General features: G+C 37.0%; 1 protein-coding gene and 1 long non-coding RNA gene across 2 annotated transcripts; both read left to right on the plus strand.

The window, feature by feature from the left end:
- The first annotated feature begins 210 nt into the window (after positions 1 to 210).
- On the plus strand, positions 211 to 12104 carry LOC135215575 (probable small nuclear ribonucleoprotein Sm D1). Its single transcript, XM_064250439.1, has 3 exons — positions 211 to 350; positions 476 to 673; positions 11809 to 12104. Exons 1-3 carry the CDS (start codon positions 281 to 283, stop codon positions 11901 to 11903), a joined length of 363 nt encoding a protein of 120 aa, XP_064106509.1. The 5' UTR covers positions 211 to 280; the 3' UTR covers positions 11904 to 12104.
- A 2586-nt stretch (positions 12105 to 14690) lies between these two features.
- LOC135215583 (uncharacterized) lies at positions 14691 to 16172 on the plus strand. Its single transcript, XR_010314732.1, has 2 exons — positions 14691 to 15185; positions 15232 to 16172. It is a non-coding gene; the product is annotated as an uncharacterized LOC135215583 (long non-coding RNA).
- Positions 16173 to 17804: the final 1632 nt, after the last annotated feature.

The following is a 17804-nucleotide window of genomic DNA, read 5'->3' on the forward strand; positions in this document are numbered from 1 at the left end:
ATTCCTCCATAACTTGTACTGTAGTTGCATTGATGTGAACCTTGAAATATAACTGGGTTAGACAAAATTGACAAGACTTATTGCTATGTCCTCTTTCCAGTTTTAGTGCAATGAAATTATTTTTGTAACTAAAATTTAATACAGTATTTAAAAGGGTCACCATACTCATAGACCTTGTTCTCGTATAAAACTAACAATTTATTTGTCTGATATGCGAGGAAGTTTAACTTGATTGTAGGTTAGCACCTGATACCATATTGTTTATCTTTTCAGGTTTCTTATGAAACTCAGTCATGAGACAGTGACAATTGAATTGAAAAATGGAACACAAGTTCAGGGAACCATTACAGGTCAGTTGGTGAACTTTACTTGAGCATTTACTAGTTCTTGAAGTGTTTAAAAGCATTTTAACAAGTTTTCATTGTATTGCAAGTGACATGATTTGACTGCATAATATGAAAATATTTTGTTACAGGTGTGGATGTTGCAATGAACACACATTTAAAAAGTGTGAAGATGACGCTGAAAAATAGTGAACCTGTTAGTTACGACACACTTACTATTCGAGGAAACAACATTAGGTATTTCATTCTGCCTGAGTCTCTGCCTTTGGAGAATCTCCTTATTGATGATGGTCCACGTGCCAGAAGGGGTAGAGGAATGGGTGGCCGTGGTAAGTGGTGGAATCTTGGTATTTTTCAGTTTTTTAGAAGCAGATGAAACAGCATTCAGTCTTGCTGTGGCTCTGTATGCTAATTAAATTTTGTGCACAGTCCTTATTTGTTATACAAACATTTTTGGGCTCTTTGGTATTAGCCAAAGTTATAGCTTATATATCTCGGTAGTCTTGTAGTTGTCAGTTTTTAAATAATATTTTTATATCTAGTTGTTATAGCTTATATATATCGGCAGTCTTGTAGTTTTCATTTTTTAAACAATATCTTTATCTTTTGTATACATTGATACTGTACATAAGCCCTTTGGCATTCTTAGTGGTTTTCATAATGACTATCTTCTGTTAACTGTTATCCTCACACAAAACAACCTGTAGATATAAATGCCTTTAATGCCTCATAAAGCACATTACTAAAGAGCTGTTTTGGAGAACCCCTTTGGGCTGTAGTTATATCCCCTTTCTACCTTGATCATATATCTGCTTCAGTTTCCATTCTTCTATCTTCTAGCTTTGTCTTGTACTGAATGGGCGCAAGTGTGTGGAAAGTTGTATTGTTAAGATATATACTCAGGGAGGTAGATGTATTCTTGGACTGGCAGGCCCTCTGGTATGAACAGTGATTCACACATGAGTGGTTTCATTTGGGGCAGTCATCATAGAGCAGTACATCCATTTCCTAACTGTGACTTGTTGATCAAGGAACTACTACACCTATCTGAAAAGCTGTGGCCCTCTCAAGCATGCATGGCAACTGGGGAAACCGAAAATAAACAGAACTTCAGAAATAAGTTTTACCAAAATTAGATTATGAGTAAGAGTGTAAAGGCAATCAAAATCTACATGCATTTTGATTCACTATTTGGAACTTGCAACTTGGGAAGATTTTTAATTTTTATCAGCAGGGCCTCATAAACCGTAGAATTATTGCTTACTGTAAATCAAATTTGGTGACAACCTGTGTGCAATGGTTCCAAACTACTTTAGTGCAGAAATTATTCCAAACATAGGATTACGATAAAATTACATGCTTGCTAGATTTGTTTTCAGTTTGTGGTTTGCTTGAATGTAAGACCATCAAGAAATATGCAGATATAAATGCTGCATTGGTGGATAAGAATATCACATATAGTCCAAGAATATCTTATTTCCCGTGTGCATCAAACCAATGTCTGGTTCTCCCAAGTATTTAAAGAATGTTTTCCCAAAAACAAAATTAGCAGAAAAGATACATTAGTTAGAAGCCACTTTAAGTGCACACTTAAGCAAGATTACTTTAGAAGAGGAAAGTTTCCTAAACTACAACTAAGCAAGGCAACAGTGAAAGAGGAGAAACTGTACGTAATTAGAATTTTTAATTATGTAACTTACCCAGTAATTACACAGCTATAATGTCCACTTAAACAGCAGCTTGAAATTAAAATTTTGCTGATAACACTTCACACCATTGTGTAAGAATGACTATGAGCAGCAAACTCAGTTTTGTACCTTCTGTTGTCTGGTAAACACCAGTGACGGCAGTAGCTTGTTCATTATTTTCTGGTTATTTAACTGGATTTCAGTGGTGTGCATTTCCACTGGAATGCATATTTTAGTAACTTTCAGTGGAATCTCAGGATGAGTTTTTTTACCTTTTTGTTATTACAGTATTGAGTTGATTCATCAACTAGTCTTTGTTTATGCTTGCGAGCCAGTAATGATAGTTAGGTCCCCAAAGTAATTATTGTATGTTACGTTTAGGCTAAACTTAAATTGTTTTTCTGTTTACCGGGCTTCATTACTTGTAAACCCTTGCTATATATAGTTTAGCCGTGTTATTTAATTTTTGAAGCGTGTTTTCAGAGTATAATACTAAAAAAACTGGTTATTACCTCAGGGAAATACTTGAATATTTAGTCATTCTTTTAGATTAAAAGCTAGACATTTTTTGCCTTTTTTTTTTTTTTTGCGTAGGCATCTTGTGAGTTGCCAATTTTGTTTTGCCTTGGAGGTAAATCTTGTATCTTACTTTAGCCCAGATTTTACATCAGTGTTCTATATATATGCACTGGACGTCGTTAAACAATGGTGTTTGTATATTCACTAGACGTTGTTAAACAGTGTTGTTTATATATTCAGTAGATGTTAAATGACTGCCTTAAAAGTATTTGTGAATGTTCATCATTCATAAGCTTCTTGTGAGCTGCCTATTTAGTTTTGTCCTCAAAATAGGTAGTTTTGTTATCTGATGCCATCCACATAGGCCAAAAAAATTATTTTTCTACTTTGATGATGTTTATAGAGAGTAGGCGATTCACTAGACATCGTTGAACAATTGCCCTAAAACCTGAATTCTTGTATCTTGGTCATTCCTTTAGGCCAAGATTTGTGCGTTGATGTTTATAGGCCGTAAGCTACTTGTAAACTGTTTGATCAATATTTGCTTTAAAGCTAATTCTGGAATATTTTGTCATTCCATTTTGGGGCAAAGTTTAGAGCATTTTGTTCGCCAAACCTAGTCTTGCTATCAGTTGGTAAATTATATTTATTTAATCCTTGCATTTTCCCTTGCAAAGAATTAAAGTGTAAGGCCAGACAGTAGTAGGAGAGAATGGTACTTATGGAAGACAATGTTATCATCAGCTGAGAGTCTGTCCCAGCAATTACTCGGGATAATACTTGCTTCGGCAGTTAATTTTGAAGAATTTTTTTAGACTTCTCATTTCTCCTCCACAAGGAAGGCACGCATCTAAGTTGATGCGGAGATTGTGTAAACTCCTCTCTTCAAGCAGAAGTGCTCACTTCAACATGACACCAACTCGTACTACGAGTGTTCGAGGACACATATTAGTGCCTTCTTCCTTATGGCGCAGATGCTACAATGGCCCGAGCGCCAGTGCCCATAAGTGCTTAAGCTCCCATAAGCACCCTGAACAGAGGCTCTAGGGAAGCAAGTGTCAAAGTTCTTATAAGCACCAGAGCGTCCATAAGTGCTCATAAGCGCCAGAGCATCTTTGAGTGCTCATAAGTGCCAGAATGTCCATGAGCGCCCATGTGTTTTTTAGCTGTCAGGAGTGTCTATGGGCATCCATGAGCACCCAAAAAGCATCCACGAGCACCCATGGTCAGTGTCTAATATGACCAAATAGAAGATCATACAAAAAGAGAAGAACTGCAGTAATACCCCGAACTTATGCGAGGTTAGATTTCAGACCCCCTCGCGCAAGGGGAATTTTCGCGTAAGTTTGGCGGTCACTAAAAATGCTAATAATGCTTACCTTTAGAGTTTGAATACTAAATGTGACCCTAATCATGCTCTCTAAATATTAAGCTAAGTATTAAATGAAATTAAATTTACTGTAATTCCATTTAAAAGTTAGCTTAACACCTTACCCATAAAAAAAGAAGCAAATAGTTGGTAAAAATATAGGATTGTGGTAAAAATATAGGATTGTGTGAAGATTACATATGTTTAACATAGTTCTCTTTTCTTTCTCCCCTCCCGGCCAACCAATCTATATTTAGAAGTCTCAACAACTATTAAGAATTCTTTATTCTGTCTCTTTCTCTCTGTTTTTGAAATTACTTTTCATGAATAAACAGTGCTTTTTAATTTGGATTAATACAACTTGGGTGTCTGTTTTAGAACAGGCATTTACAGTTCTAGAAGGTAAAGGTGAAAGTTATTATTATTATTATTTGCAATACTAATAAACGTGTAGTAGATGTATCATAAAAATTCTCTCATCTCAGTAAGAGAGTGAGAGATAGAGTTGTTCTTAGTTAAAAGTGAAATGGAAAGTTTATTTCTTTAAAGTACTGTCACAAATTTTGTAATTACAGTTATATTGTTATTTGTATTATTAATAATAATTGAAAATATTAATAAACATAGTATACATACTACATGTACCATAAAAGTTCTCTCATCTCGGTAAAAGAGAGAGAGAGAGAGAGAAATTATTTTTATAATTTAATGTTATTTAATTTACTTGGGTTGTCAATATAATAAGGTTCTCAAGGAGCTGCTGTTGCGAGGAACGCTGTTCCGCGGGATCCGGTGACACTGGCGTGTAGCTTGGTTCCCCCTTTCCCAGTCCCCCACTCCGGGGAGCTGTCTGCGACGCTCAGCCTTGGCTTGGCAGCCGATAGAGATGGAGCTCCCACTCGCTTCTCCCGCCAGGTGCGAATCACGCTCACACTGCACTAGTGGATATTCATTCCCAACTGTGTGAAGTCTACGGAGAAAAGTATGAGTGTACAACACAGGCGCAAATGGTGCAGAGAATTCAAAGACAGACGTACATTAGCATTTCAGAACCAGAGAGGAGCTGAAAGAAAAGGTTTTAAGCCACCTTCGCGGAGCGGCAGGAGAGTTCTACTATTCAGGCTTAAAGAAGATGGTACACCGCATGCAAAAATGCATTGATCACAACAGCGATTGTCAAAAAATAGGAAAAAGTTTTAAGCTTTCCAAAAATGTATTATTCAATGCCAATAATCATGTTTTTCATTGTGAAAAATCTTTGGGAACTTTCTTTTACGGACAACCCTCGTATAAATAAAAGCTTGAAAACTTATAAATTACATTAAAAGAAATTGATCAAACACCTTTGTAGGGTTCCTCCAGGATTCCAAAATGTTGCTTTTGTGTGAAATACTCACATATGATAATTAGTTTGGTTCCAATGAAAAGTTTGCGCTATTGTGAATTTGCACAACTTGAATCGCGTAAGATTAAGGTATTACTGTATAGACTCCTTTTCTGGAAGATTATGATGCTGATGAGATAAAACTAAAAAATAATGTGTGTCAGGTTTAGGAGTGTTGACCCTGTGATATTGGAGTGTTGTGCAGTGGAGGAGGTGGCTATTCGTCCTTGGTTCTCCTAGGTGAAGGTTATTGTCATACTCCACAGTGCAGGGGAGGAGTCAGACTGGTAACCCAAGAGAGGGGGGTGGGGCTTTACACATAAGTAGTCGCTCCCTCAGTCAAACCTGTTGCTGGTCCCAGGTATTGGCAGATGGCCATTGGAAAGGCATCTTACTGGATATGCAAAGGATGATGTAGCTTTCCGACCCTATCGAATATCCTAACCTAGTCCCTGTCATACTCCCCCTGACCTAGGAGAAGGTATACTGTCGGTCTATGGGGTTCATAAGGGTTTGCCTCCGGATAGTTAACCCTCAGTCGAACCTGTTGTCTGCAGGTTTTGATAGACAACCAATGAAAAGGAGTCCATATAGTGCGATTGTCCTGACTTTTTGAGTTAGGGATCCTGGTGCTGTGGCTGTCAGGTTTGGCTCCGGGTAGCTGCTCTTGTCGAGCCTCTTTTCAGAGTCAACAGACAGCCACTGATAAGATAATTCATGGAGGTGTGGTGGAAGTGGTGGCTATCTAGCCTGCCAGATATCCTAGATTTTAGTGTGTGTTTTTTTTTTTTCTTCCCTGGGAAAGGACATACTGGTTGTCCAGTGGAGTCCAAGGGGTCTACCGTGTAGTCAGCCTCTTAGTTGCGCCTGTAGAAAATCCCAGGTGAAGACAGACAACCAGTCAAAAGGCTCCTATTCCAGTAATAGATTTTCCTCTAGTTCTGAGGCTTCAATCCCTGAACAGAGGTGCCAGTGGTGCTCTAGCGAGAGTACTAACCATTGAAAAGGTCAGCAGTGGTCGTGTCTACCACCCCTCAGGTGCCTCTCAAGAAGGGTAAAGAAACAAGACTTTTTTTTTTTTTTTTTTTGTAGTTTTCTGGGATAGTCCAGAGAATTTTTTTCAACGTATTGTTTCGCAAAGAATCTATTTTTTCTCAGTCGGAATGCCTTGTAGTGTCTGAAAGATCGTCAGTTCATTTACTGAGCCCCCAGTGGTGCAAGATATCAGACTTAAGACCATTCTTGGGCTCCTGAATACCCTATAGCACCATGGCGCCCTTTGGCATTAGAGAGCCCATTGGCACCAGAGCACCCATGATCACCAGAACACTTAGTAATCTGCAAGCAAATAGTAGTGACCGAGCTCCCAGAGATTGGCGAGGGCCCAATAGTCGAGCGTACTGCTGTTTCCGAGCGCCATCGAAGCCCAGGCCCCAGTTGGCACCAGCACTTTTCTTCATTTACTTCTTCAAGTGCTACTTTGGCAGTACTGGGCCCAGCTTGGGCTCCCCATCCATCAGTGTTTGGTTGTCTTTTTAGATTTTTCTCAAACCTTCCTCTGTTTCTAATGCAGTAGAGGCCTCCTTGTCGCCAGTTTGTTTCAGCAGAAGAGAGTCAAATCTGGAAGAGGCTTCACCTCCCAACTGTTAATGCTTCCCTTCGTTTCTTTTTGAAGGACTTCCCAGTCTTCCAAATGAGTAGTTTATCCTCGGGACACAGTTAAGCTAGCCAGTATGGTGCTTTCTACTTCAGCAAGGAAGACCCTGAGCGAAATATATTGCTGGTTTTTCCCCAGCCAAGTTGGTTCACTTTCTAAGAAATCTATTCAAGGTGTTTGAAGTGATCAGCTTGTTGGATTGTGGAGTAGGCGCTCTGCCACTGCAGAATTCTCTTCTATTCTTTCATTATTTTTTTTACAGCAGTTGGGGTGGCTTTCTGGAGTTGGCATCCACCTTTACTTTGTGGATATTTAAGAAACATTAACTTTATTGTTCCTTTACCTTCAGTGCAGAAGTCAGTGCTTTTGTTTGTTTTTTCCCCATTAGTTCATGATTCACCTCTTTCCACTAACAGTGCTAAGTGGTATCATTTCCGAGTTGCAAAGGAAGTCAACTTGTGACTTGCTGCATTCTTTAAAACGTTCTAGGGAGATCTTGACTCAGGAGTGCTAAAGCCTCTTCCCCTGTACAACAGTTGCCCTTTTGAGGGGGTAGTCAAGGTCATAATCCAGACTGAGAGCAAACATCCGATTCCCTTCCAAGGCTTTCAAGAAGTCAACATCCTAACCGAAAATTGAAGGTGTGTTTCCTTTGCAGCAGTAAGAGCCAGTGTTAAAGCACGGAAGGGGTCAGGTCTCCTGGAACCTTAATAAATGTCCATGTTCATTGCTTGTTCCCCTATTGTTCTCTTAATCCCCTTACTCGGAAGACACCCTTATGAGTATCCTATGGGTTAGGCTAGGACATACTAGTGAGTTTTAGCCTCTTTAGCTTTCAGGGACAGATGGCCCTTCCAATCTGCATCATTCTACTGGAAGTATAATTGTCCTGTGCATTTCACTTTCCTAAGCAGGGAAACCAGAACTCCTAACTCTGCTGGCGTCGGGAACAGCTACAATTTGGCGTAATCTACTGTCTGACACCAGCTATAGAGCCATGAGCCTTGAGCTTGTTTGGTGTTCAGCTCACCTAGTGCCCATTCATTTGGCTCCAGTTACAGCCTAGCGCCATCTTGTGCTTAGCTCCCATCAGCTCCCTCGATGGCCCACCAGTCCCAAGCGTCTGGCTCCATCTATAGACCGACACTAGATTCGTTCTCCGAAAGTCCAAATACTCTACAACTGTGGTAGAATAGGGAGGTCCACTGTCTATTTGGAGTTTTCAGAGGATCATTTGCTTATGGCAAGATGTTTTCATCCACTGACAAGAACATATTACACCTATGGAATTTTACATTGAGGCACACTCAGAATTAAGAGAGCAGTTTGCCTTCATATAAGTCAAGGTAAGAAAGCCACATTAACCTTTTACCCTTTAGCTTATGTATCTCATGCCTCTTACGTCCATTCTGCCAAGTTAAAAGTGTTTAGGTCATATCTAGTGACTGGCATGGTATAATAGAGGAAGGAAGCATAGGATTTTTTCCTATTATTTTTCCACCTTGTAATAAGGTGTTGAGTCTTTCAGAGCCAGGGGTGCAATGGACCTGAAGCAACCACCACTCTCAGTGGATGGGTTGTGGATTTATCTAAGTGTTTTATTTTGGTGCTGTGCCCAGGCCAAGGGCGGGCACCTATCATGCTTTGTTAGCCATTGGAGTACTTCCTTTGCTGCAAAGTTTCCACTAAGTAGGAGGTGACCCCTGGCTATACTGCCACGCCACTACAGGTTGAGCACCAACCAGAGGCATTATCCCAGTAGCTTTTAACTGATAAGAAAACAAGCGGTGCATTTAATGCTAGCAGCATTTCTGTTTCAATTTATATTATATTTTTATAATAAAAGTTTTAATTATACTTACCTAGTAATTACATGATAGAGCCCTCCCTCCCCCCCACTGATGAACATAAGATATGAACAAAACTGAGTTTACTGCTCATAGTCATTCATATTCTCCCACTAGTGGACGGGATTGGTTGCCTACACAATAGTGTGAAGTGTTAACTGCAATATTTTGAATTCAAGCTGCTGTATAAGTGGAACTTTAAGCTATGTGATTACTGGATAAGTATACTTGAAACTGTTTCATCATAAAAATATGTTCACCCATAAGATTTAGCCTTAAAAATAAAAAAATAGGAAATATAACAAAATGACAAGTGTTAGTAAAGGTTAACATAAAATGAAAGTCCTATTAAAAAAAACTAGTTTAAAGCTAAGGACTGTATTTAGGTGGACTGATTCCCACCCTTATCAAGTCGTGAATGACATAAGTTACATTGGGAAAATATATAGTGGGAGATATGCCAATGTAACTTCTGTCATTCACTACTTGGTAAGGGTGCAAGTCGGTCCACCGAAATACAGTCCTTAGCTTAAAAGCAGAGTGTATTAATGGGCCTTTTATACTAGAGACGTATCCTGTTTTAACAGAAGAATTTATTTACATTAATAAAGAAATACAATAAGAAATATAGAATGTAGATTAGGGGATGAAAAGGCTTCTTAGATCATTTGCAATAGGCTGTTTATGTAACTGTGACACCCAGTTGAGAAAACTGCTTAGGCAAATGCCTATAAGAAGTTCAGTTTAAAAAATTTTAAAACTGAGTTTGTCACACTTACTATAGTAGATTCACATGAGCCGTGCCTCTCTTGTCTAGGCCTGTCCCTTACAATGCTCTTGATTGGCTGTTGATAAGCCAATCACAGGGCTGGAAACTGTCTCGCTCGAGAGTTCACATAGGGAGGATGTATGTTCAGACACTTTAAAAATTATAACTTTCATTACACCTCAGTTTTACCTGTAGAAAAGGAGTTTCCAAATTTCATCACTAAATGTCTTCAAGCTAATTAATTATTATAATGATATAACAATTATGTACTACTTCAGTAAACTTAATGCTAAAATATTTATAATGAAATAAACATGAAATTCTTAATGTAAAACATTCTTTCATTCCTTTCATGAGATGCCAGTGCATTCATCATTTATCATCTTGTGTTTCATACAGTTTCGTAACTTAAATGTAATGGAAGATAATGCTACCAAACAAATTGTTGGTAGGGCTATCAATATGAAAATAAGCAAAAGATTAAGAATATTAATCTCTCTCTCTTATCTTCGTGTAGTCAGGTGTTGCTCACATGATCACTCGTTGACGTCATCATCATGATTACAACACCTCAATAGAAGAAGTCTGAAGGGGGAAAAGAATATTAAGATTTCATTATCATCATCATCGTCACTATCATTATCACCATCACCCTTTCATATCCTATAGTAGAAATCTCTATATGAAAGAATTGTTACTTAGATATTGATACCTTATGGAGGAAATTCATTTATCCCATTGATTTTTTTTCCTACAATCATTTCTCCTATATGCCTCTCATTATTCCTTTTTATTATATAATTTTTTTCATGATTCTTATATCATTATAATCCTTGAATATGGAAACACTCCTTTTCTGCTGGTGAAACAGGTGTAATGAAAGTTATAATTTTTGAAAGAGTGTGAACATACATCCTCCTTATGTGAACTCTTGAGCAAGACAGTTTCCAGCCCTGTGATTGGCTTGTCGACAGCCAATCAGGAGTGTCGTAAGGGACAAGCCTAGACATCAGATGCGTGGCTCATGTGAATCTACTATAACCCTCGTTTACTCTCTGACCACCCCTCATGACCCACTTTCCACCCATAGATAATAAATATAGTATAATAAAACATGTTTTGTGTGGATTGCCTATTTTCAGTCAAAAAGTGAATGTTAATGACAGTATGTATAGGATATAAATCTTCTCAAAATATTTTGTCATAATTATAAGTTGATTAACTAACTGCTGAGTTTTTACAAAGCTGTTATGTTAGATGTAAGTAAATCTTACTGTTCTTTATAAAAGTAAATCATTCTGCCCAACCCTGTAAGTTATTCTCACTGCAGTACTGTACTGACATAATCCAGTGATACCTTCTTTCTGACGAGCTCCAGTTATACCTTGTTTCCACATCCTGTTTTCAACCCTCCACTTAAATACTTTCACCTCACAGCCATTTGCTTGCTTAGCCTGTCTGTAATTTCCCTTTCATCATTTATTAACAAGATTGAAAAGTGTATCAAATTAGAATCCCATATACAGGGTTTAAGTGTGTGTTAAAGGAGAATCTCATAACCTTTTTAGATTTGGGGTGGTCCTTCCTGAATTATTTTTGTTGGTTGTAATGGGTCCTTTTACTATATCAACATTTTGGGTGATAGGGAGTAATTTCATAATGCTAAATATATTTTGAAAAAAGTTAGTTGTAGAGTGCCATCTGAGTTTACATAATTCTTAAGCTTCTGTTGACCCCATTAATCCCTTTTGGAAGTATTACTTGTATATTAGAGCAGCTTTGTTTTGTTTACCTTGGTTATGTTGAATCGAAGGCAAGGAATTTGCTTACCTTTTCTACCACAAGTTACTATACAGTTACTACTATAGATGTTTCCCATAAGTCAGCCTTGTAAAAGCCCATGTGCCATCTTGACAGTATTTCTGTAGATAGCATTAATCACTTGTGTTACAATGGTCACTAACAGTGTCTCTCCCTTTAAAGCTAGTTTGCCCATTTGCTTTTTTCATGGCTGGCTCACTCTCGTCCTCCTCATCTTTTATTTTTCTTTGGGATTTGTCTAGATTATGGCATTTTGCCAGGCCCATGGTCCTTTACTTAGAAAATAGTTTCATTGTACAAGTGTGTATGAATGAAATATAAACCTCTGAAGTAAGTTTTTTTTTTTGTTTAATAACTTGAACATTACAAATGTGGTAACCGTTACTAATTATAATGAATTGGCTTTGCAGGTGGGCGGGGCGGACGTGGCCGAGGAGGTGGACGTGGTGGTAGAGGACGTGGCGGTCCACGTGGAAGAGGCAGAGGTGGACCTCCACGTCGTTAATACCTATAGTAATAAGCCTCATCCCTCTTTTGAATTGAAGTCAAGTCTGTGTAGTAAGCCCGTAACAAGGCTTTATAATATAAAATGTTTGAACCAAAAGTTCTAGTTACTAAGATTTGATTCATTTTATACTCGGTGCATGGCCATTGAAACATTTGAGTATTTTATTATTGGTACTAAAGAAGCTTTGACCACCGTACCGTGTTACACAAATTGAGTTTTGGTTTCCTTCAAGTGCTTTTTTTACACCATGTTCCAGGAAATTGTGCAAACATCATTAAAACTTAACCAGGAGTAAAGCCAGGGGTAACTTGATTTTTATGTACTTGATTCAAATTGAAAACTTGGAAATTGTATAAAGGATAGAGGTCTTTGTTTAAGGAAGCTTTTAGTAGTCATTTAAAGCACTTTATCCATTAGTAATAATGAGTACTTTTTTTGTTAATTGTAAGTCAAGATAATGTATGGTTACTTTGGAGGAGGTGTTTGATTTTACAGAGTACAACTAAGGTTTATGATTTGTAAATTAATTCATGCCTGGAAACTCTTGGTAATTGTGTAAAAGGTCAAGTCTTTTTTACAAGAAAGCTGTTGATATTGTAAAACTCTACCTACAAATGTCGTGAGTACTCGTTTTGGTAGTTTTAGGTGTTTCTAATGTTTACAGTAGAGTGGATTTTTTTTATACAAAGCATAACTACTGTGAAAGGTTTGTAAGTTATCATGAAGTACTGTTTGAAGTACATTAACATGTTAGTCAAATGGCTCATTGACTGTAAGAATAGCCTATGCATGGAGAAAATATATAGACTAGTTTTTGTTAATTGGATATGTTTTATAGAATAAAAATGGAAAGAATCTGAAACCACTTTTACTATGGAAGTTTTGTCTAGCATTTTTTCTATTAGAAATTGAACAATTGAAGGTAGTCAAAGCCTCTTTAGACCAAAGATTTTTGTTTTGAGGAGGATGTGCTTCCTCATTATAACAAAATGTCATTCCTACTGATGCCTATTTTTTTATAATAAAAAGCCCAAATGTCTTCTGTTATGCAAAAATGACACCTAGAATTTTGGAACAATAAAGTACAAATATTTTACACAGCGAAATGGATAAGTCATCACTTCCACCCAATTAGTAGTCTTTAAAGACATGCATGTCATTTCTGTCAGAAATTGAAATGTCGTTGCTGGAGTTGTTCGAGGGCCTCTGATGCTGTAGTACACTAAGGGAGAAAGGTTCTTACTGATAGGATTAAAGTTTTGAAGTGCTCTATTGATATTAGAACTTGTCAAAAAGCTCCAGTTCATTATGGACAAGTGTTTCCAGATCGTGAAATCATATTTGTAATGGCAGAGGAACAAGCAGTCTACCCTTTTCTCTAGTTTGGAAATCATTGTGGAAATTTTGGTGACAATTCCATGAAAAGTAAAAGTAGAATGGGTACCTGGTGTTTTCTTCCAAGTTTCTAGACATAACAAAGCGCTAATGGGAATGGGAGTTTCAAAAAGATATTGGTATAGTGATTGAAAATTGTTTATAGTGTAGTTGATTACATAAACATCCCATTGAGTTCAATTATTGCATCCCAATTTATATTCCATTCCAGTTATTGCAGTTCAGGCATTTCCTTTACATATTTTCTACCACTGCAGGAAACGTGAAATTATCTTAGCTGTGCATGTTACCGGAGTAAAGTCAGATCACTTCTCAGTCAGATGAATAGTAACTTCAAAAACTGTAGTAGTCCCACACTAAAGGTAATGTGTATGCTGTTGACTGCAAAGCTTGTTTGGGTTGATGAGTAGCTCTGCAGTGGAAAACATACTCTCAGCAATGTTGTACTCGATAACATTTTTACACTGTAATAATAATTTTATGATAAATTTCTTCAGTAAAATCATATAAATCTGGAAGAGGGGCTGTTTTAGTTGTAATCTACGAGAGTAAAGGCTTATTTTTAGGAATGGGCTCTCATTTATTAATACTTCAGATTTGCATTTTGCAACAAATTTACTCATTTTAATGGTTAGTTTTTATGTTTGTTAAGAAAGAAGTGTTTGGCTTGTGGGAATGGCTAAGCTTTATCCAGCAGTGAATGACAAGTTTTGGAAACCAGGAAATTTCATCTTAAGTTCTATCAAAGTATCAAGTTTGTAAGGAACTGCAATAAAGGAAATTTAAATGCTAAACCTTTTAGGCCAGTCCTATGAGAGTTATTTGATAAGTGCTTGATTAACATAGTTAATAGACATAGTTTTGTATTCACTTTTTTAACCTGGTTATTCTGGTCTGTGTGACCAATAGCGCAAGCACCAGGCTCATTCTAAAAGTTCTCTGCCTGACCCAGTTAGAAGTATAATATTGAAATTGGTGTTTTGTATAATATATATATATATAATATAAAATACATAATATACATATATAATGATATTAGTATGTATTATAGTATATATATATATATATATATAGATATATATATAAGATATATATATATATTTATATATATATATTTATTAAATTTTACTTTTTTATATATATATCATATATATATCATATAAAGTATATTTATAATATTTTAAAAATATAATTATGCTATATATATATAATGTTTTAATATTTAATATTTTATTCTATTAATATTTATTTATAATTTAATATCTATATTATATATTTATATATAATCTATCTATATATATATATGTGTGTGTATATATATATATACTATATATATATCTATATATAGATATATTTATATATATATATATTATTTATTATTTATTTATTTATACTGTCCAGTCGGACGGGAACGAAATCAGGACGGCCTAGTGACGTTATCGAGTAGCTCGAATGATATATGTGTGTGTGTGTGTACATACAGATATATAGTCCCCAGTTAGTGGGGATCTGGTTTTATGCCGCTTTAAAATTGCGATTTATAGCGATTTGATGAACTCATCGGGTAAGGATTCTCCTTCCTCTTCCACTCGCAAGGGGGACTGAATGTAATGGAGGCCAAGGACAGCACATGACAACCTGTGTTTGGGATGTCCAAAGTTTGTAACCCATGACGAAAAAAACCTTTCAACCTTTGGTCCTAGTTGACAGCTGTGTAACACTTCATTGGGTAGACGAAGTCTTCATGTAACTGCTGCCATACTGCATGCATATGTTGACTGATAAAGATGAGCAAGCTGTCTGCAAAATGAGAGAAAATGTTGACATGAGTAGAAAATCTGGAGACTGTATTTTCCTGTCTAATGTAGACCATTTCTAGTGTAGGTTCATACTGTATTTTCCTGTCTAATGTAGACCATTTCTAGTGTAGGTTCATAAGGTACTATTAGACATGTATCACCACTGAAGCTACTAAGGACTGTTTTGCCCTCCACAAAATGATGCGTTTTAGGAATCAAAGTGCATTACCATGGTATGTAACTGAAGAGGCTCACATAAATTGGAGTACTGTTCTATGTTTTCAGAATTGCCAATTCCACGCTGGACGAGTAGGTTACGTGTTCACCTACCTATTCAGTAGTCCTGAGTTTGATACCCGCTCTGCCAACGTGGAATTAGAGGAATTTGTTTCTGGTGATTAGAAATTCATTTCTTGAAAATGTGGTTTGGATCCCCACAATAAGCTGTAGGTCCCATTGCTAGGTAACCAATTGTTCCTAGCCACGTAAAAAATATCTAATTCTTTGGGGCAGCTCTAGGAGAGCTGTTGATCAGTTCAGTGGTCTGGTTAAACAAAGATTTACTTAACTTTCTGAATTGCAAAAAAGAGAGAAAAAAAAATGCTACTGTTGCCTCAAGACAATGTCCTACCCAAAGACATTTCAGGGGGTCAGTGGCCAGTTAGTTTTGAATTTTTCTACATGCCAGTTACACTTAATCACCCTGGTGCAAGCTACCTAACTGGAGTCAATGTCCAAAATTGACCATTGTTTTGGAGTATTTGATGGTCCAGGCTACAACATTCACTTCTCCCCTTTTTTTTTTTGTTTTTTATATAATTGGTATTATGTCTAAAGCTCTGCTTTTGGATTCTAATTTTTGTATTTTGTAGCCATGATGGGTTCTAGGAATAAATAATTTGGTATTTGATCATTCCATTCCAAAGGGAAAACACTTTTTATCCAGATTTTATATATGGATATGAATTCTTAGTATATCTGGATTTGTAATGATGCTTCCACTAGGAGAATGTCTTTTGTATGGAAGATGGTAGTTTGTATTCTCAGAAATAAATAAGTACCAGATTTTAAAGATGGTTTTGCAGGTTCCCAGTCAATTATGTATCTTCAGCTTCATCAAATAATGTCGAAATATCGATTTGAATATCTTTCGCAGAACTATTGTCATACTAATCTTGGATCTTGCACGTGTCAATTATTCCTCTCATTACTTGAAGGGGATTCAGCTTTTAGTCATATAACCGCAAAATTGTATCGGGTAACTGGAGCTGCTGCTTTTTACTGATGCAGAGATAAAGTTTGACTTCACTTGAATTGATTTGTAAAACTTGAAAGGTTGTGATCTTGAAATTAAGCTGTTGGTTTTCTGATCGACTAAAGAACAAGTTTCTCATGGTTTTTACATAGGATTGTATGAGCTAGAACGAACGTTTTCCATGGTTTTTACATAAAATTGTATGAGCTCCTGCTTGGAACATTGTAGACAGCCTGTGCATTCAGTGTCAAGATGATTTCCAGCACTTGGCTGTAAACTAAGCTGGACAATTAACTTTATCCTTGTCTTGAATTTGACTTGTTTGTGTCACTCGTCACTGTAGTACCTTTAGGAGGAATATCTACTAAATGCAGTTTGATGAAGGAATTTAGAAAAAAGATTGAATGTAATTACAGTAGTTGTTGGAACATTAGGTAATTTGACAAATGTAGCATGGCGAGTTCACTCTAGTATGTATTCCATGTAAGCGTCTTTCAACTTGTAGATAGTTTGTATCTCCATGTTCATTAGCATTTTAATTAAATAACAAGGCAGTAAATGACTACGAACTCGTATTTTAGATGACGATGCCTGTCTCTTAACCAGCTAGGCCGTAGGACCCAAATTTTTGTTCGTTCATTCCTACTTCAATGATTTGGAGGCAAAGTATGGATCCCTCATTCAAAGGTGAGTGGTATAAAAGCCAGGGGAAAAGATTACTTCTAGTCTCAAATTCCATGATTTATCAGTGGGAAAACGTAGTTAGCAATTATAATATACCTTGGGAATTACTTAAGGTTCTTTGCAGCATCCCTTCGTCCCCTAGCTGCAACTACTGTCATTCCTTTTACTGTACATCCATTATTATTCTCTTCCATCTTACTGTCCACCCTTTCCAAACAGTTGATTCATAGTGCAGCTGTGAGGTTTTTCTCCTGTTACACCTTTCAAACCTTTTACTGTCAATTTCCGTTTCAGCGCTGAATGGCCTAGTTACCCCAGTGTTTGGCATTATGCCTAGGTCTATACCTTGGGAAGGGTTAGAGGATTGCTGAGATTATCTTCTGGAGGTTACTGGTTCCATGCAACGTAAAAACATCATACAAACAACGTTTAGATGAAACCATTGTAAGAATAAGGTATTTGAGGGGATGTGAAACCTTTTGAATTAACAGTTACCAAGGACCATATGAGAATAGCCCCATCAATGATGATAGTTGTAAAGTCTCCAGCCGCTCAGAAGAAACTGTCTGCCGTATAGAACAACTGTAGCCCACTGGAGGAGGAAGGTAGCGCCTCAGTGGCGTGGTCGGTTTGGTGTTTGCTTCTCACCTCGGTGGTCGCGGGTTCGATTCTCGGCCATTCCATTGAGGAGTGAGAGATGTCCACTCTCGACGTGGTTCGGAAGTCACGTAAAGCCGTTGGTCCCGTTACTGAATAACCACTGGT

The sequence above is a fragment of the Macrobrachium nipponense genome, chromosome 19, assembly GCF_015104395.2.
Source record: "Macrobrachium nipponense isolate FS-2020 chromosome 19, ASM1510439v2, whole genome shotgun sequence".
In the NCBI taxonomy this organism is placed as follows: domain Eukaryota; kingdom Metazoa; phylum Arthropoda; class Malacostraca; order Decapoda; family Palaemonidae; genus Macrobrachium; species Macrobrachium nipponense.